Raw genomic sequence first — 21,357 nt, forward strand, 5'->3', positions numbered from 1 at the left:
AGTATCTTGGCAGTCAGTCCCCGAAATCATAGGACAACAGTCTCATTGAGAAGGCCAGACAACAGTCGGAGTAGTCGAAGTAGACTGACCCCACCGAGGAGGGACTGTCGAGTATTGTGTGTTCTATCCCACGTCTATAAGCTACAAATATAGGACTTTACAACACTCTGCGTAGTGGATATCGCGTTCCCGAGTAGATTAACTCCACCGTCGGGGAGTATCTGAGTAGCGCGTTTCCCAACGATCGACGCTGCAGGGATAAGACATAATCTTCTTCGGAGTGGAGTACGAGTGGAGACGTCTTCGTCGAGTCGTTAGTTCCGCGCGTGTATTGTGTCAGGTTCAAGTTTACGATAGGCTGCTCTCGACCGACACATAAAGGGCGAAAAGTTTGTGTGTTCAACCCCGAGTCTTTATGAGGAGAAGTCAAACCTCAAATCACAGTAGGAGAGTCAACAAAAGAAAGGGGAATGCGTGTTTGCGTCGATTCGATACGAGGAGAGGTAAGATCTTAAATCGTTACAGGAGAGATCAGGCCTCGAGTCGTGAAGAGGAGAAGTAGGTATGTATGCGTTAACCTCGTGTTATTACGAAGAAGGTTCTGATCCCAAGTCGTCAAGGAGAGATCAGGTTTCGAGTCATCTTGATTAGAATTTGATTGGAGTAGATGAGAGGTCGGTTCTCAAGTTGTTGGAGGAAACATCAGGAGTGGTATTGCTGGAAGTGGTTTCGTCTATGAATATACCGTGGAGCGCACTAGCCACCCTTAAATGGCAGTTCAACGACAGTTCGAGTTAGGAAGCAAGGTCAGAGGCCCTAGTGCAGTTTAAAGAGGAGGAGTAGGGTAACGGACTTATTTTGGACCAGTGGACCTATTTTGGACCACCTCGTCTAGCTCTCTTATAAAGCAACTATTCATGAATTTTTTTAACAAATATAGTTAAAGCCCGGGCACTTAATCTAATGCACTAATTTTTTTCATAATTAGTTGCTTTATAAGGGCGCTAGATAAGGTGGTCCAAAATAAGTCCGTTACCCTATATAATGAGTCGCACCGTTGCACCCACGGACCTAGAGTTTCTAATTTGGGGTAGAATGAAATCTACAAACGTTACTAACCATTGAATAAATATGGTAATAAAACCCATATGCCTCCCTCTTCAAAAAACAAGGCAACTCATCAAGCACGCCATGATGTGGTGAAAGTTCTAATTATCATGTATAAACATCGACGATCTGAACTGCTTTTGGCGGATTTTTGACATGTACGTGGTGCTGTTGCCGCTTGATGGTGGTGATGGTGGTACTATTAGTGACTTTAGTAGGAACTTTCGTCAGTAGGTGGTGCTGACATGCGTTTCCTTGATGAGATGTATGGAGAAGGCTGACAGTGAGGCACAATTGTTTTACTATATTTGCTTTGAACCAACATAGCAGAGATGTAGATATACATGACATGTCAAGAATACCGTTGAAAATAATCTTTATTTTATACTCTACGTAAACTCTAAGTTTGAAAGCCTGAGTACCCTGAGAACAAGAAAAACTTTAAGTAGCAGATTAAGCGTGATTCTGACATAAAATCAATTCGAAGGAAGAATGCTGACTTCTGAAGCAGTTATCGCCAGCTTGAAAAATGCGTTTTTTTTTTTTTAAATATGTCTTTATTAGTCTTTTAATCATTACATTTAAGTTACATTATTAAAGTTAAATTAAAGTGTTCAGATCAATTATGATCAGTTCAACTCTTTGATACAGTTAATTTTAAACATTGTTTATTTGATTTAAATTTGCTTTAGCAATAAATAATTTGATTTAAAGGAGAATATCCTGTTAAGCAAAAAAAAAAGATGTATAAACTTAATCCTAAATCCTAAAAACTAACTTAATTGTGAAGAGAACGAATCTCTGCGATGGAAGACTGCATCGATTTGCCTCTGAAGTTGGAGATGATTTTGTTGGCCATCTCTTCGATCGATTCTATGCCTGCAATCCGATGGAGATCTTCGGTGCTGTGCCAAGGTGGAAGCCGCAAAATCATTTTCAGAACCTTGTTCTGAATCCTCTGGATGGCTATTTTCCTCGTCGCGCAGCAGCTAGACCAAATCGGAACTGCATACATTATCGCTGATCGAAAGACCTGTTTGTAGATTAACATCTTGTTTCGCAGACACAACCTGGATTTCCTGTTGATGAGAGAATAAAGAGATTTAGTGTATTTATTACATTTAGATTGAATATCTTCAATGTGATTTTTAAAAGTAAGATTCCGATCAAGTGTGAGTCCCAAGTACTTCACGTGATCAGACCATTCTAATGAAACCCCATTAAAAGTTATGGAATGATTTTCATTAGGTTTTAAAAAATTTGCTCTTGGCTTATGGGGAAATAAAATAAGTTGAGTTTTGGAAGCGTTAGGAGAAATTTTCCACATTTTCAAGTAATTCAAAAAGGAATTTAAATTTTGTTGCAATCTACTGCGTACCACCCGTAAATTTCGACCTTTGGCTGAAAGCAAAGTATCATCAGCAAATAATCTTCTACCTTTTCCTTCTGGTACATCAGGAAGATCAGAAGTAAAAATATTGTATAAAATTGGCCCAAGTATACTGCCCTGAGGGGCCCCAGCTCTAATGGGAGTCCTTTCAGAGCATGAATTTTGATAGCTTACTTGTAAGGTTCGGCTAGTCAAATAATTTTGAATAATTTTGGTGAGATATACAGGAAAATCAAATCGAGCTAATTTAGCTACTAAACCTTTGTGCCAAACACTGTCAAAAGCTTTTTCAATATCAAGAAGAGCAACACCAGTTGAATAACCTTCAGATTTGCTAGCGTTAATCATATTAGTTACACTCAAAAGTTGATGTGTAGTAGAATGTCCATGACGAAAACCAAATTGTTCATCAGGGAAAATAGAATTCTGATTAATGTGAATCATCATTCTATTCAAAATAACTCTCTCAAACAGTTTACTTAAAGAAGGAAGCAAACTAATTGGTCGATAACTTGATGGCTCTGAAGCACTTTTTCCAGGTTTCAAAATTGGAGTTTCTTTCGCATTTTTCCATTTATTGGGAAAATAAGCCAAGTGAAAACATTTGTTGAAGATTTTAACTAAAAAATTTAAAGTGCTTTCAGGCAACTTTTTAATAAGAATATAGAAAATCCCATCTTCCCCCGGAGCTTTCATATTTTTAAATTTTTTGAAAATCAATTTAAGTTCATCAATATTTGTCTCACAAGAAGTTTCAAATACATTTTGTTTAGAAAGAATTTCATCAAATTCAAGGGAAATTTGAGCATCAATTGGACTTACAACGTTTAAATTAAAATCATGAGCAGACTCAAATTGTTGGGCTAATTTTTGAGCTTTTTCTGAATTAGTTAAAAGAAGTTTCTCCCCATCTTTCAAAGTAGGAATTGGCTTCTGGGGCTTTTTCAGAATTTTAGTTAATTTCCAAAAAGGCTTTGAGTAGGGTTTTATGTCCTCTACTGCTTTAGCAAAATTTTCATTACGAATGAAATTTAAACGACGTTTGATCTCTTTTTGAAGGTCGCAATAAATAAATTTTAAATAAGGATCCCTAGTACGTTGATATTGGCGTCGACGAATGTTTTTCAGTCGTATCAAAAACTGAAGATCATCATCAATTAAAGGTTGATTAAATTTATGTTTAACTTTAGGTATTGAAGCGGCTCTAGCATTGACTATTGAAGTTGTCAAATTTTCTACAGCCAAATCAATATCTTCTATTGAATTCAATGGAACGTTTACATCTAAATTACGTTCAATAAAATTCATATATCGCTCCCAGTTAGCCTTTTGAAAATTAAAAGTTGATTTTAAAGGGTTTTCAATGGGACTTTGGGATAAAGAAAATGTTACTTAGTTGTTAGAACCAAATCAATTGTGGAGGGATTTCTAATTGAAGAAAAACAAGTATGCCCATTAGGATATTCAACAGTATAATAACCTGCAGAGCAGTCATTAAACAAAATATTCCCATTTGAATTTGATGAAATATTATTCCAAGATCGGTGTTTTGCATTAAAGTCACCAATAATAAAAAATTTAGATTTATTTCTGGTGAGTTTTTGTAAATCTCCCTTCAAAAAATTTTTCTGTTCACCGCTACATTGAAAAGGCAAATATGCGGCAACAATTATAATTTTCCCCATAGAAGTTTCTAATTCAATTCCAATTGTTTCTAAGACTTTTGTATTGAAAGAAGGAAGAAGTCTAAATTTGAGACGACTATTGATGACAATAGCTACACCCCCACCTTGTCGATCAAGTCGATCATTCCGTAAAATTTTAAAGAAAGCATTGCTTTTCAAGTTATTGTCTGGCTTTAAAAAAGTTTCAGTGATGGCAGCAATATGTATGTTTTGAGTTTTCAAAAATAAAAAGATTTCATCTTGGTTAGCCAGCAAAGATCTAGCGTTCCAATTCATAATATTTAAACATCTATTTGGATCCATGAGGGAATCGTAAAGTCATAATAATTTTGTTAGCATAATTAAAAGAAGTTTGGAAAGCTTCAAACATTGAATTTGCTTTCAACATAAGTTGCATCATTTCCATTAAATTTTGATGCAAAATTTTTAATTTTTCCTCAGTAATCTCACCCAAATCAACAAAATTGTTAGGATCAGAAAATGAAGGAGAAGAACAAGTATTTGAATTTCGGGGATTTTCCCAAGCCTTCGCATGAACGTTGAGACTTGGTTTTTTCCCATTTTTATTAGTTAAACCTGAAGAGGGGAACCCATTTTCAACCACCTCTGAGAACGATAAACAACGAGTCTGGGGCGCAGAATCAGCCCAGGTAACATTAAAATCACTTCGGGTATTACCCAGCCGTGATTCCAATGTAGGCCGAGGCTGACTGCGAACAGGCAGGTTGTTTGCCGGTCTGACGTGTGAAGACGAAAAAGAGGAAGGAGGAGAAGAAACTTTTCTGGAAACTTTGGGATTTTTCCTAGAAGCAACAATTTTTGCCCTAACGGGACAGTCTAGAGAATTCGAGGAATGATTACCTGCGCAATTCGCACACTTAAAAAATTCTGTTTTTGGCTTATCACCACCAAAAAGGCATTTAGATTTTTCATGATCGAATGAGCCGCAAAACATGCATCTGGCATTCATTCTACAACTTTTAGTGCCGTGACAAAAAGCTTGACAACGACGACATTGCGTAATATTTTGTAAAAAATTGGTAGTAGATTTACGAAAAGGTTCAAATTTTACTCGACAATGAAACATAAGACGAGCCTTTTCCAGAATTTTTAAATTATTAACCTGATCCTTTTTAAAATGGATCAAATAAAGTTCAGGAGCAAAACCAACACTACTGGTATTATTCGTGTTGGTTCTTTTCCTCATTTGAATTACTTGAATTGGAGAAAAACCTAACAAAGAATTTAATTCAGCTGTGATCTCATCCGGTGTCTGATCGCCAGTGAGACCACGAAGTACAACTTTAAATGGACGATCACTTCTAGTGTCGTACGTAAAAAATTGGTGTTTTTTATTATTCAAATAATTTAAAACCTTTTGAAAATCATTAAAAGATTCCGCCAATATACGAGCAGTTCCCCTTCGACCGATCTGAAAAGAAATCTTCACATCCTTGACGGAAGTGACAATTTCTTTTCGAAAGGCATTGAAGTCAGGAATCGTGACCGTTATTGGTGGAATCTTTTCGTTTTCAAGAGTATAAGAAGAAGAAGGTTTCTTAGTACTCTTATCAGAATTAAATATGAATATTTCCTCATCACCGATGTTATGAAGGACATCGAATGAATTGGAAATTTCAACTTTTTTGGGCGATGGACCCGAATTAGGTTCGGCAATCCGTTTTCTTCCGGCCCTTGACCCGGCCGATGACTTCCCCATGCTGGAAAGAAAAGAGAAAATATGAATAAAAGAAAATGAAAATAATTTTAGCACTGAAAAGTGCTGATTGAAATACAGGTAAGGAAAAAATAAATAATTAAAATGTTCCTGCAGGTACACAGCAACGATACGATGCTCCGGCGTACGTGTTGACGGCTCAACGGTACAGATGGAAGTGCTGAAAAATGCGTACTCGCGAATATTGGGAAAAGAAATGAGCTAAAAGCTACGACGATTATTCATTAAAACATAGAAAATGTGTATGATGAATTGCTAAGCCAAATAAGAGGTTAAGCGAAATTAAGCAAGTTGCGGACGTTTAATGGGCTTTTAAGGATAAAATTTGTTTATCAGTGGAGTGTTTTGGAATTTCTCCTCCTCTCACAGTAGTGCTGCTGTTGGGGCGTCTAGATTTGAGACGTGCTGATCAACCTGCCTTTGGTGGTTCTTCCAGCGAGTAAAATTACATTCCAACTTATTTGAGCTACCTCTATGTCCTTAATCAAATTTCGAATTCAAATATCGATTTTTTTTTGTTGAATTTTTTTTGTTGGAATACGATCAATTTAAACGATGAAGAAAAAAACCGAAGCTCAAAGCTCGCGCCCCTTTACTCACAGTGCATGACATGCAAAATCGACGGGAAACTTCGGAATTCATGCATCGATTATGTGGTTTGAATTGCCTCAGCGGCACTACTCGAATCTTACAATTTGCCCTTAGTCCGGAATCTCAAAACTTGGTAGCAAACAAGCGACTACTAGTAGAGATCTGCCTCAATGGAAGAGATGGAACGGCAAAGCTTCAGCAGTAGGTATCGTCTTTTTATTGCGAAAAGAAAGAGGAGTCCATTCAAATTTATGCCTCATGCTAATTCTGCATCGACTGGTATTATCGTCGACCCTTATAATTCATAACAATTGGCGTCAGCTGCGGGTGATGTTTCTCTTTTCAGCAATCGACGATTTGTTTTAAAATTAACGACTCACTGTCTACGAATGCTTCTGATTTCTTTCCATTTCCGTTTCGTAACATATTGGTAGGTATGATAAATAGTATCTCGAAAAGCGAATTGCGGATCTTCAAAAACCGACTTCTAGGTTCGACTATAAATTTTTATTTTAGAAAGTATAAATGGTTTTATTTTCTATTATCAATCGTTTAGTTCAACTTTAAGTTTGTATAAAATTTTTGCTAAATGCTGGTAGTTGAATCTCAAAATTCAAACAAAAGCCTCGGTTCATCTAACTCGCAGTAGCACATAATTGAAGTCAAATTTACTGCTGCAGTAAATGTTATGTCCCATCAATTCAAACATAACATCAATGACAAACAAGAAAGAAGGCTTTTGTCTCCATAACTTTTTTCAACGTAACCCACATGAAACCCAGAGAATTCTGGGAAAGGGGGAAAGTTCCGAGTGAATGTGTTTCGAACACATTTCTCTCAATGAATGTTATTGTTTATGAAATATGCTTTCCCCTTGGCACAACTAAATAGGGTAGGGATCGGATGGGATCAGAACAGGCCAGAACCGGCACTTGAAAGCGAAATTATTCCCATGGCTTCTGTGCTGCTTCTGGCCGATGGGAGTCACATGGATCAAATCTTGTTGAAGTGGGAATCTCTGAATGGCTGTGTTTCTTCAAGAGGTTATCAAGTGGCATACTCGTACAAATATGTGGGCCTGGCTGCAACAACGATGACGAAAACAGCAACAACTACATACTAGCATACAACAAAGATTACAATGATGGTCGTTTATTTGGATGACAGTTGGCTAAAGTCAATCTTAATTGAATTTAATTGATTCTAATTGAGAGAGCATTTCAGACGACGATGGTTGCAAGTCGAGGAATGACTTCTGGAAAGGCCATAAGTTTGAAGACATTCGTGGAAGGGAGTGTGAATGAAAATTATTGACCTCTCCTTTCGGAACGACGATTATAATAAAAGATAAAATGCCACATAATCATGAAAATAAAATAAAAAAGTTACCAGACAGGGTCATATTTTTGGCCTATAGGCAGTGATGGCTCCTTTCCAGCTCGAAACTTTGGCAGAAGTCTAGTGCCCTTTTGTAGGTTTACAGACATTACAAAGTATATGTTACAGGCTCATTTTTCATAAATCTTTTACAAACTAGCATATCTAGAGACGTTACGACACTCGATAAAATTCTATGGTGGCTTGTGGCTTAACCTATTTCCTGAAGTATACCCTCAGAAAAAATCGCATTCCATTTGCATACCCCGGAAAACAGAAAGCTCATTTCATTAAGTTATCAACAACAGGAAAAAGGCTGACAATTCATTCACAACTGCTGCACCACATTTGTGGAATGTCTCACTCACGCACGCACCACGCCACAAACAAGCAGACGATACCTACAACGTGGTCGGCAAGTAGTCGAGTTAAAGACTCTAATTAAATTAACCGCAAATTACATTTCCCGCTTATCGTTGCAGTGCACAGCACATGCGGTAACACAACTTGCAGCACATCAATCTGGCTCGGCTCGATAACATAACTCTTTCCGCAAGTAAAAGTAGGCAAACCACGGGTCGCTATCAAGGTTGCCGAAATAAATTCTGTGTTTTTTACAAAAAAAAAATTCTCGAATTCTGTGATTTGAACCTAAAATTCTGTGACGGTTTCCTGTGACGCTATTTCTTTTAAGTTCATTAGGAAATCATGTGAAACATCAATATATTGGAAAGTACTTACTTTTTTAATAGAAATTAATCACCTTGTTTCCAAATTTTCATGAATTAGAGTGAAAAATAAAAAGTAGATTGTATGATGAAAATTAAAAATTTTGAAAATCTCTACCAAATTAAGAAAATCTGTGAATTCTGTGAAAATTTTAAAAATTCTGTGATCTGTGACACAGATTCTGTGACGGAATTTTGCTCAAAATTCTGTGATAATACAGATTTTTCTGTGATTTCGGCAACCTTGGTCGCTATGCGTACTTTAGGGGAGTGTGGTCTAGTTTGAAGTTATTTATGTAATTTTCAGACCCAAATTTTATACTCAAATTTGGAGGAAATTTTTTAAATGGTTTCCCACTTCATTGAGAAAAGGAGACTTTTTTTTAACAAACTCAAAATAGGCTTACTGACCCTAAACCACAAAAGGGTGTGCGTGTTCTTTAAGCGATACCAAGCGATAACAAACTTGCATTTTCTGCTTGTATGTACATATAAGTAAGGCTACCCCCTGTGCTGTTGTGATACCGGGATTTGTCCAGGGGCCAGTTTGTCCCCCAGTCCAGTCAGCTGATTAGTGGATACAGAATCAAGTTTAATAGTTGAATCCCGCGGACCGACCACCAGTCAGCCAGAAGCAAATCGTACGTAAGCAGATTCGAGTTCAACGACTCGAACTGTTATCACACAGTACTTTTTTAGCATTATGCATGCTGCTGCTGCTGTTATCTATCCGGTTTTGCAACTCCTATCACCATCAATGGTTCATTCATAAAAGCCAACGGGAGGTCGAAAAACAGTCGCAGGACGGGTTTTTTTTCTAGTTTGTTTTCGTCTGATTTTTAACTTAACGTATTTTAACTTGTGATACATTCTTGCAGATGATCAAAGTTTGCCTTCCACGGCGATCGTTAAAATTGATTTAACAAACTTCAACGCCCACCGGTTTGTGACAGTTGCTCTTTCAAACTGAATGTCGCGTTTACTTACTCCGAATCACCAATGCTTAGAGTTAGCTGACTACGACTACGTTAAGCTAAGTCTGTGCTGCACAGTGCACAAATGATTCGATGACATTATTTATTAAGGTTTAGTTTAAAGAGGTCTTAAATCTTAATAAAAATGAGTTGTCCGAAGTGGCTTTCCAGAGAGATACCAAAAAGGCTGAGATCTTATTCCACTCTTAATTCGAAAATGCTCGTCGATTTGTCGGGTAGGAATACAGGAATGCGATTTCGTGCAAAACCTTGAATCCTCAAATTAAACTAATTATAGAGAGAACGAATCTCTGCGATGGAAGACTGCATCGATTTGCCTTTGAAGTTAGAGACGATTTTGTTCGCCATTTCTTCGATCAATTCAATACCCGCTATCCGTTGAAGATCTGCGGTGCTGTGCCAAGGTGGATGCCACAAAATCATTTTCAGAACCTTGTTCTAAATCCTCTGGATGGTTTCTACAACGTCACGCAGCAGCTAGACCAAATCGAAACTGCATACATAGTCGCTGGTCGGAACACCTGTTTTTAGATAAGCATCTTATTCCTTAAGCACAATCTGGATTGGGGCTTGTGATATAGCTCAGTTGGCAAGTCTGTTGTCTCCTGAGCCGATGTCCGCGAGTTCGAGCCCAAGAGCAAACATCGAACACAGTTGTACCGGATAAGTTTTTCAATAACGATCCGCCAACTGCACCGTTGATAAAGTCGCGAATGCCATAAAGATGGTAAAACGACTATAATCGAAACAAAAAAACAATCTGGATTTCCTGTTGAAGAAGAGAGTAAAGAGATTTAGTGTATTTATTACATACATTTAGATTGAATATCTTCAATGTGCAATCGCGCAGGGGGCTTCGACAAGGTGATGGTCTATCCTGCATGATGTTCAACGTGGCGCTAGAAGGTGTTATTCGACGAGCGGTGGGCGAAATGCGGGGCACGATTTTCAACAGATCCAGTCAACTTATCTGCTTTGCCGATGACATTGATATAGTCGGCAGATCATCTGCGGCGGTGGAGGAGATCTACCGCAAACTGAAACGCGAAGCAGGAAGGATTGGGTTGATGATTAATACGTCCAAGACGAAGTACATGCTGGCCTGCGGATCCGAGACCGACCGAACCCGCTTGTCCAGTAATAACAAGGTCACGATCGACGGCGACGAGCTGGAGATAGTCGAAGACTTTGTCTATCTCGGCTCACTGGTGACCGCAGACAATGACACCAGCCGTGAGATCCGGAGGCGAATTATCAGCGGAAGTCGTGCCTACTATGGACTCCACAAGCAACTGCGGTCGAGAAGACTTAGCCCTCGCACGAAGTGTAACCTGTATATGACGCTCATTAGACCGGTTATTCTCTACGGGCACGAGACATGGATATTGCTCGAGGAGGATCTGCGTACACTCGGAGTATTCGAGCGACGAGTGTTAAGAACCATCTTTGGCGGCGTACAGGAGAACGGAGTGTGGAGGCGAAGGATGAATCACGAGCTCGCGCGCCTCTACGGCGAACCCAGTATCCAGAAGGTGGTGAAGGCTGGCCGGATACGCTGGGCGGGACATGTTGCGAGAATGCCGGACGACTGTCCTGCAAAACAGGTGTTCGCTACGAATCCGGTAGGAACAAGACGAGCGGGGGCGCAACGAGCGAGGTGGTTAGACCAAGTGGAGCGTGATCTGGCGAACGTGGGGTGCCCGAGAAATTGGAGAACGGTTGCTATGAACCGAGTGAATTTTAGGAATTATGTTCGTCAAGTTATGTCGTGAGACGGAATACTATGTAAATAATAAATAAATAATCTTCAATGTGATTTTTAAAAGTAAGATTCCCATCAAATTTGTGTCCCAAGTACTTCACGTGATTAGACCACTCTAAGGAAACCCCATTATAAGTTATGGAATTATTTTCATTAGGTTTTAAAAATTCAGCTCTTAGCTTATGGGGAAATAAAATAGGTTGAGTTTTTGAGGCGTTTAGAGAAATTTTCCACATTTTTTATGTAATTCAAAAAGGAATTTAAATAAGTTTTCCTTCAGTTCAGATAATATTTTCCAGGATTAATAAAGAAACCAAAAAAAAAACATCTATAGAACAAATTAACAGCATCTCGTTAGTTTGCAACCAAGGTGAGATTTAGAAATCAGTTAACGTTCTTCTGAAAAGTTAGATTCTGATTAAATCTGATCCAGCATTTGCAAGCCTGGAGAAATTTTTCTTCGGTGCTGTGGGAAGTTTTCCGTTGAATTTGTTTTCTTTGTTGTTCTGATTTAATCGGTTAAAAACTGAGCATTTTTTAATCGTTAAATAAAGTCCTCACTGTTGAGATTATGAAATTGAGTTTGTTTTTCTTGAATTGAATATTTTAAAAATAAATTTGCTTTACCACCGTTCTGATCAAATATGAACATCTGATGATGACTTTAATAATCAAAGCATGCTGATAATAATTGTTATGTGCATTAAATTTTCTTTCTTAAACCTTTTTGTTTTAAAATTTTTCAAATATTGAATTCCCTCTCTCAATGTTCCTTTTCAAATCCATGAAAGCATTTCACAAATTTTCAAAAATTCAAGTTCTTCTTTCTAATTTTGAACATGAGTTCAAGTGAACAAAATTTTCAAGTTTGTTAAAAAACATTTTCGTGAACCGGGAGCTGAGTGCTTGATCTAATTTAGAATTTCATATACAACAATGATATTTTTAGGTATTTATTCGAAGGAGCAACTTTATTTGGTAAAGAAGCATTTTCTTCCATAAACTTTACTATATCTGCTTACAACTTCAACATCCTTTTTTAATTCTAAACTTAATTCCTTTATCATGTTTCTGCAATTATTTTTAAAACGCCATGACTGTTTTAAAAGTTGATTTTGATTTCTGAGTCTTTATCATGATTTTGGTTTTGGTTTGTTCTATAAAGTGATGATCAAAATAACGTCAAAAAACTAAAATTTGAGTTTAAAAAATCGGTTCGCTGAAAAATGAAATACAGCGAAGCGAAGCCAAAGTTAGATGTCTATTGTTGTGTAAGATTTTACATTGTACACGAAGATCCGAGATAGCTATCAAAACTTTCATTGGACGCCAGCAAATTTCTTCATCATCAGATGAATCTATTCGTGATGATTAAAAAAAATCCAAGATACACTGAAATACAGAAAATCTGTCAAGAATTGAAAGTATTTAAAAAAAATTTGTTTTGACTGTTTGAAATATTTAAAATTGTTTTGTTTTGGAATATTGAAATATTAAAATAAATTTATCACACAACGAATTTTATATCATTATAATCGGTTAACATTTTCGGTCAATTTGAAAATATGAATTTGTGATAAGTATTCATAAAACATGATACATTTGACACTCAGCGGTTTAGACATTATTTCTAAGATTGCATTAGTATGGAGAAGAAACAATTTGAAAGGGTTACGATTTAGAACAGAATTGAGAATTTAAACTTAAATTTTCGTTATCGGAAAATATAATTTATGAAATCTTTTTTTATTTTACCAGAAATCAAAATAAAAACTAGAAAGCTGAATCGGAATGCTTGTAATAAAAAAAATTAAAAGAAATTTTATAAACGTATTATCTAACTACATTTCGCGACTGATGGTTAAATTTTGTCAAATTTTGACTTTTTTTTCAATCCGTTAAATGAGCATTGAAAATTTGTTGATTTATTTATTCTAAGGCCCGGAAATATTTATCTACTTAAAATGATAGTTTTATGCGCATAACAAACAAATGAACTTCAATGGATTTTAACGGATGTTCAAACCAAAAAAAATTGAGCGTATTTGTAGAATTTGGAGAAAAAAATAAAAGTGACAAACCCCCGTTTAGTTTTTTTTTAAATTAATTTACCTCTTTTAGTATGCATTTTTATGATATACAATTTTCAATGCATCTTTTAAATATTTCAACAGAACACATCGAAAGTATATTTTTTATATTGGAATAGGTGTTTGGAAAGAATTGTACCAAACTTTGAAATGATGAATTTTATCAGGCAAATCCCCATAATTTAACGTTACTAAGCAGTACTCGTTTTGAAAATGTATTTATTCAGAAGAAAGAAAATCGATTCCGTTTGCCAATAAAACAACGAAAATCTGTGGCGATGTGAAAAGGATAATGAAACTAAGTTCTTATCAGGATGCAATGTATCTTAGCGATCATCATTATTTGTAGTTAGGATAAAATGAAGTGCGGCTCTTTCAAACTCGCTGTCTCGAAAGGTTGCCGACCGCTGGGCTAATCAAATAACTTTGAATCATTATAGAAAGATATAAAGGAAAATCAAAACGAGCTAATTTAGCTACTAACCCTTTGCGCCTAACACTGTCAAAAGCTTTTTCAATATCTAGAAGAGCAACACCAGTTGAATAACCTCCAGATTTGCTAGCGTTAATCATATTAGTTACACTCAAAAGTTGGTGTGTAGCAGAATGTTCATGACGAAAATCAAATTGTTCATCAGGGAAAATAGAATTCTAATTAATGTGAATCATCATTCTATTCAAAATAACTCTCTCAAATAGTTTTATTAAAGAAGGAAGAAAACTAATTGGTCGATAACTTGAAGGCTCTGAAGCACTTTTTCCAGGTTTCAAAATTGGAATTACTTTGACATTTTTCCATTTATTGGGATGACAACATTTATTGAAGATTTTGACTAAAATATTTAAATTGCTTTCAAGTAACTTTTTAATAAAAAATTTTAAAAAAAACCATCTTCCCTTTCATATTTTTAAATTTTTTGAAAATCAATTTAAATTCATCAATATTTGTCTAGCAAGAACTTTCAAATACATTATGCTTAAAAAGAATATCATCAATTCAAGGGTAATTTGAGCATCAATTGGACTTGCAACGTTTAAATTAAAATCATGAGCAGACTCAAATTGTTGGCCAATTTTCTAACTTTTTCTGCATTAGTTAACAGAAGTTTATCTCCATCTTTCAAAGTAGCAATTGGCTTCTGGGACTTCTTCAGAATTTTAGTTAATTTCCAAAACGGCTTTGAATAGGGTTTTATGTCCTCCAATGCTTTTGCAAAATTTTCATTACGAATAAAATTTAAACGACGTTTGATCTCTTTTTGGAGGTCGCAACAATTAAATTTCAAATAAGGATCTCTAGTTCGTTGATATTGGCGTCGACGAATGTTTTTCAGTCGTATAAAAAACTGAAGAACATCTGTTTTCAAAACTTTCAGGTGTTACCAAAAAACGAACCCTTCAAAAATATTTAAAAAATAAATGAAAGAAGTGATCATAGTTTATCCTAGTTTATGGTACTTTTTTAACTTCTTTACAACATTTAAGTATACATAAAAAAGGATGCTCGTTATGCCCAAGTGAGATCCTCAGTTTGCCCCACACAGTGATTGATTTTCAGTTAGTTTGAAGATACCTTACAATTTTATAGAACGCTTGATGGTTGATTGGCAATTAAGTTGGTGTTGTTTAGTGATGTTGCCCCTAATAGTTGCGTAAAAATTTGCAACCTTTGTAAACATTGTAAACAGAATGATTAACGCTGTTGTAAGAGAGATAATAACTCATTCGTTCTACTTATGATTTCTATGCGTTAAACCAACTACACACTAGTGAATTACCTACTCTACCCAACATCATCCCATAAATCTGCCAATTTCCTTGCTACCAATTGCAATCCGAGAGCGAGGCTTCACACTTTCAGCGATAAATTGTTCTGCTGCGCTCAGCTGAATTTGTAAAGCAGCAACTTTCTGGACCGGAAAAAAGTGGAATGAATTTGTCGCTGCTCCGAACGTTCCCCTCTATTTAGTTGGGTTGGTAGTTCGGTTGACAAACAAATTCAAGAATTTAAGATAACAATATAATTGACATTGTTGAATGGGTTTGCATTTTTTCCAAAAATATATCGCCGTTTGTTACGAAAGGCCTGACCTTTTCCAAAACAAGTTCGATTGAGCCTTTTTTATGTTTTTTCTTCTGAGAATCAACCAGCTGTTAAGTAGCTTATTTAATAGCCTACGAGTTCTCGCTTCATTGACTATCCGCTTACCGACAACAGGTATTAGTGCTAGTATTTGTGATGGCAGTTAACCATTCGAAACAATTACGTTCATTGATTGTCTACCAATGGGCAAAAAGATCTTGCTAAATACATGCTCTGTTCAGTAGACGTCAGTCAAGACGGTGCCGGTGTAGGCTTGAATGAAATAAAAAAAAAAGATAAATTGCACCAACCGCAATTGTTCGACGGCTTTTGTCTGAATACTTCAGAATCCAACGTGTTTTGCATCGTCGTGGGTTAGGTCATAGGAAAAAAACCCATTTCTTATCCGCATGCCCACCTCAATACTGATCGTAGCCATACCCGTATAACTTACGTGTGATTAGAATTATACTGTACAAATACTCGAACCTACCTTAAGCGGAAAATCAACTAATTGGTTCCTGAATATTTTCCCCTTACTTCACAGGTGACTCGCTGCACTGTTCCCCGCTGGATCGAGCCTACAAAAGCAAGCCGCTAGCCCACTATCCGGAGCATGTCGCCTGGAACCCGTTCGATTCGCACGGCATCTGTATGCTTTCGTTGCCGCAGGGATTGCGTTTCCGAACGCAGAAACACAACATCGAGCCGCGCTTCCATGCGTTTGCCACGACCCGGGAAGATGGCAAACGTTGCTACGGCTTCAGTTTGGTGTTCTACGAGGAGGTCCGGAATCGGCAGATCTGCAGTGCCATGCATACGCTCCAGTCGATGTTCATTACCGAAATCTCTAGCTCCCAGCAGCCTCCGCCAGGAACCCTGAGGCGGGTTAAGGAAAGTCCGGTCAGCAGGTCGCTGCCGAGGCACTTCAAGATCGCCGCCCAGGCTCCGGCGTCGGCGCTCAGCTACTATGACATCGCCAAGGATAAGTTGTACGTTGCCAAAAGCATTTCGCTGGTCTGCCAGGTTCCGTACGCCCATGTGGCGGAACTGTTTCTTCGGAATCTCTACAAGTAAGTTGTTATTTCGTTGAAAGTTAAATATACGTTCAAAATAAACCAGGTCGGGCAATCTGAGCATTTTTACTCAAAAACCTGACAAAATCCAGGCATTGGGTTTTAAAATTATCAACTGTAAAACTGGGCAAAACGCTGTTTACGTTTCCGAAAAATTCATTTTATTTACGGCAATGTCTTTTTTTCGTGTTTCTCTTAACGTGTAACTAATAAAAATCCCGTCAAGCTAGCTCAGTAGCAAGAGACTCCTCGAGCTGGGTCTCAGATTCGGCTTACTACTGGGTAATCGGAGGACCTACGCGAACAAACTTTACACAAAATACTGTCACATTTCTTTCACAATAATTACAACAATCAATTTGAATTAGGGAAAACGAATTTATTAAATTAAAAACAAGACTTTAATTTAAAAAAAAGATTTAAGACTTCTACTTCGCTTTTATTAAAGACTTTTAGTGAGTGTGGTGTGGGTGTGGTATCAAGTTGATGAGGACGTACCGGTACAATTTCTGCTGCTGCTGTTGAAGTCGCCTGGTTCCCCTTTTTCGCTCAAGCCGGCTCGTTGTTTTTGGCTGGGTCGATGATGTAGGTTCTTCCTCCCCGGTGGGAGCTAAGATACTTGGTCCACTGTAATGTTGGATTCTGGGACACGTGGCTAGGCGGTCTATTTTCGAGTTAGCCTACTGACTCGTAACGTTTTTGGAGCTAAGTCAGGAGAATTACAGGCGTCTCCTCTCGTTGACGCGATCGGTTCGGCCCAGAAACTGGCCAGAGTGACCGAACCGAGAGAGGCCTCCTTTGCGTTTAGGGCTTTGCCCGAGGTATGTTCTCCTGAACGGTTATGGCCCTCGAGCCAGAGAACTTCAAGGTCCTTCTACGGTTAGACGTAGCAGATCTTAGACCTGCTAGGCCGACGCGTGTGCAGTCCTTGGACACTCCCAAGGAACCAACTGATAGGGTAAAAATAGCGATATTACCCTACCAAAGCCACTTCTTTTAAAAAATAAAGTTTTGCTCCGACGATGTTGAGCACACGCACGCCTGAACTCAAATCCGGCTCTCCGGATGTGGGTCTTTACCGCCCTTTTCGTCATCTCTCTATGCTCGGGCGAGGCGAAATGTTCGGGCGACCCCCAGGCGAGGCGAAATCTCGTTGTTCGCCTTCCAGGCGAAAGCGGGGCGAAAGCAAGGCGAAGGCGAGGCGAACACCCACTAGTATCACCCTGTTACGCCACCCCACACATAAGTCTTATACATTTTTATTACATTTTATTACAATATTTAAATAACAAGATAAACGAAAAATAATTAATTAAAAACATACAACCGTGACAGTAACCAAAAACATTTAAATCAAATTGCACCCGTTAAAAAACCAAAGATGCTTTGTAACTGAACGGTTACAAACGTTCTGCCAACCCTTTTGAAAATTTGTTGGATTAAAAAAAATATTAACCCTCTGCTGCACCCATATATGTCCTTGATTTTTTCACATTGGCCCTTATTCTGCGCCGCGCGTGACGTGATGATAGTCGAGTCACCCAAGTCACTCTATTCCAGTAGTCGGTTTAGGTGAGGAACGTCACTTCGGATGAACTTTGTGAGTTCTTACCCTATCCTCGTAGTCACCGTGGGTGAGAATCGTTGCATTCGGGTGACGATTTTAGGTGACAATTGTCGGTACCGATTCAGGTACCGACTCGGCAATAATTTAACCAAAAATTTGCATCCAGTGGGGCAAGCAAGAACAATTGCATAAAATTGAAGCGAATTTAAAATTTTTGTCGTTTTTTTGAGCTTTTAAAATTATTTTAGGAAAAAATATGAAATTTGAAATCTGATTCTGAGTAATTCGGAATAATTCCTAAATGAGTCAGTACTGCGATTTAAACGGTCAAATATATTATGCAATTAGTTTGTACCTTAAAATAATTTATTCGTAGATTTTACATCACCCTATTTGGTGCATAATATGACTATAAGGTAGCCGACAAAAATTATCAAAAATTTAATTTGCTTCCCGGATTGCCTGTTGCAAATTTCAGACAGCTTCCACTTTTCAATCCAGTACGATAAGGGGCGTTGAATCATCCAGCATCATGGGCAGTTACTTCGCAGGGCGGCATATTGGAAACCATCTATCATGTTCCGCTTGTGGCAGATTTCCGCAGCTGCTCGGTGCAGTTTCCAGCTGGATATTCGAACACTTTTAGAATTGTTGTTTATGTTGCTCTGAAGTTTTTTCACTGTACTTACGGTTTTCCGTGGCGATTGGACATTTCCGGATGTTGGTGCGAAATTGTCTCTACGAATACATTTTCCGACAACACGTAGCCTCAGAAATGGGCACCGCCTTACTGCAAAACGGAAAGCAAGCATAATTGGTACAAAAAGTTGAAAGCTTTCCTTCCTCGGTTGCTTACTACTGCTTTTCCCCAGCGGCCTTGTGGTGGCTACGGTGTAGGAAAATAACTTATTTTACGCTCAAACTGTTTGCTTATGCCGTGGAAAACTGCGGAGACCTTTTTAGAGCTGGAATTTTCCTCAGTTATTCTGGAATTTGATTATGTAATTCCGAAACACAAACAAAATCAAAACAAACTGATCGGATTGACGTTCGTGGTCACTCAGTCACTCACCTAGGAAATGAACCTCTGTCACTTTACCCGCATCGACTCCGGGAATAAGGTGACAAATCTCACGGTGACTCGAGGTGACGTGACAATCGTCACCTCATGCGCGGCGCAGAATAAGGGCCATTGTTTAGCATAATTCAGTACTGTAGAAGAATTCAAACAATTTAATGCATCAAACATTTTATCAGCAATTATAAAATCTTAAAAAAAAATTCTTTTTCTTACGCAGTTTAAACAATAAATTCTATTGAATTTTTTTTTTTTTTGTCATGAACTGCTTTTAGATAGATGTCAATAAAGTAAATCTCTTTGACGGATTTTTTTTTCTCATAGGATTCCATGTCATGCAATAGATCATAGAAAATGTTCTGTCGTTAAGGCCCAGTAGCAACATGGCGATGCTACGCGCATTGACGGCTGTGATGAGCGCCAAAATCATCAGCTTTGTCTCGACAACGAAGAGGGTTTCCCGTAGGGTCGAGCGTAAGACGGGACATAGATCAGTCTCTTTTCCCAGCCAACCACCATCATAGACGGAACGGATCACAGTATTTTAGGTTCGCAGACCATGTGGCCTAAGTTAGAAGCCCGAGAGGCCAAATCAGAAACCAGAATGGCAAAAGTCAGAGTGTTTTGTTAGTCCAAAATTGTATAAAGTTTGAGCTATCGAAGTCGTAATACAATCCACAAAATAGTTGTAATGTTGTTTGAAGCAAAACATTTTATGGGATTTTCATCCTAAAGGTTGTCCACGATAAAATTGCCACACACAAAATTGATTCGCAAAAATCGAGTTTTCATCCGATTCCCATCAAATTTTCAGGGATTGAAAAATAACTATTAAACTTCATTTTACCATTTTACTCGTATTTTATTTACAGTCCATACGCAAATGCCCGAAACCTTGGCCTTAACTCCAGCCATAAGATTCTGCACAACCTGTGAATTAACATTTTTGCAGGTAAACCCATACTTTCTTCGGTTCTTCGACTGTCTCCACTACCTTAGGTCGTTTAAGAAGGTGCTGCCAAGTACTACTCGATGGGAGGGTTAAACATTTTCGGCACGAAATTGACCTTATTATCCGCATACCACTTCAGCACGTCCTTGGAGTAGTGGCATGAGGCTGATTCCGGCCAGAAGATTGTTGGGACGTTTTGGGCCTTCGGGAGAGGAAGCAGCCGCTTCTGGAGGTATTCTTTCATGTACGCCTGTCCGTTCGTCGTGTCCTGGGTCACGAAAGGTGCACTCCGCTTCGCGCACGTGCAAATGGCTTGCCAAACCATGATAATATTCACAAATTTGGACACCTTCTGAGTGCGGACATGCTCCGGAACGCTGAATTTATCGTTGGCCGTGAAAAACAGGTTGCCGGGGATCTGTTTGAAGTCGGCCTTCACATATGTTTCGTCGTCCTCGTCCATGATGCAGCATTCAACTTTCGTCAGCATGTTGAGGTACAACTTCTTGGCACGGGTTTTGGCGGACTTGTTCTGCTTCTTGACGCGATTAGGGGCCTTTTGTACCTTGACCGTTCGAACACCAGCCTTAGTTTTGGCCTTCTGGACAAAATTTCGGCTTAGGTGCAGCTTCTCAGCCACATCCCAAACGGAGACGTTCGAGTTTCGGTTGAATTCCTCTACTACGGGGTTGTGATTTTTGGTGTTTTACGGAATACTTTTTCCTTCACTTCTGGGCTTCCGATCGGTGGTCAATCGTTCCTCGAAACGCTTAATCTTTGCGACACCGTGGATTTCCAACGTTTTAGCGATGGAACGATGCGAAAGATCCTTGTTTTCGTGATGAATGCGCAAGATTGAACTAAATCCACACACATTTTCATTAAATTCTACCCAACGGCTATAAAGCAATTTCATCGTGGACACCCTTTATTGGATAATTCATCCAAAAAAAGGGAGAATCGAACTGACTGCAATATCTCATCTCGGCTTGCCACTCCAGTATCTTACCCCACACCGGCTAACTGGTGTATTTTTTTCATCCTCATTTGTCTTTGATGGTTATGGGATGAGAGTGAGGGGGGAATGAGGGGCTAATGAGAAATTAGAAACTGGTTCCTATTGCCGGCCGGTTTACAT

At 38.2% G+C, this 21,357-nt stretch overlaps 1 protein-coding gene across 3 annotated transcripts in view; it reads left to right on the plus strand.

Moving 5' to 3' along the window:
• LOC129750086 (DENN domain-containing protein 5B) overlaps positions 1-21,357 on the plus strand; it is a 105,580-nt gene that overhangs the window by 51,445 nt on the left and 32,778 nt on the right. For all 3 annotated transcript variants that reach the window (XM_055745299.1, XM_055745300.1, XM_055745298.1), the window contains one exon: positions 16,094-16,619. In XM_055745299.1, the coding sequence (XP_055601274.1) occupies positions 16,094-16,619 (526 nt within the window). The remainder of the gene's footprint in view (positions 1-16,093; positions 16,620-21,357) is intronic.

This window comes from Uranotaenia lowii, chromosome 2 (assembly GCF_029784155.1).
Source record: "Uranotaenia lowii strain MFRU-FL chromosome 2, ASM2978415v1, whole genome shotgun sequence".
Classification (NCBI taxonomy): Eukaryota; Metazoa; Arthropoda; class Insecta; order Diptera; family Culicidae; genus Uranotaenia; species Uranotaenia lowii.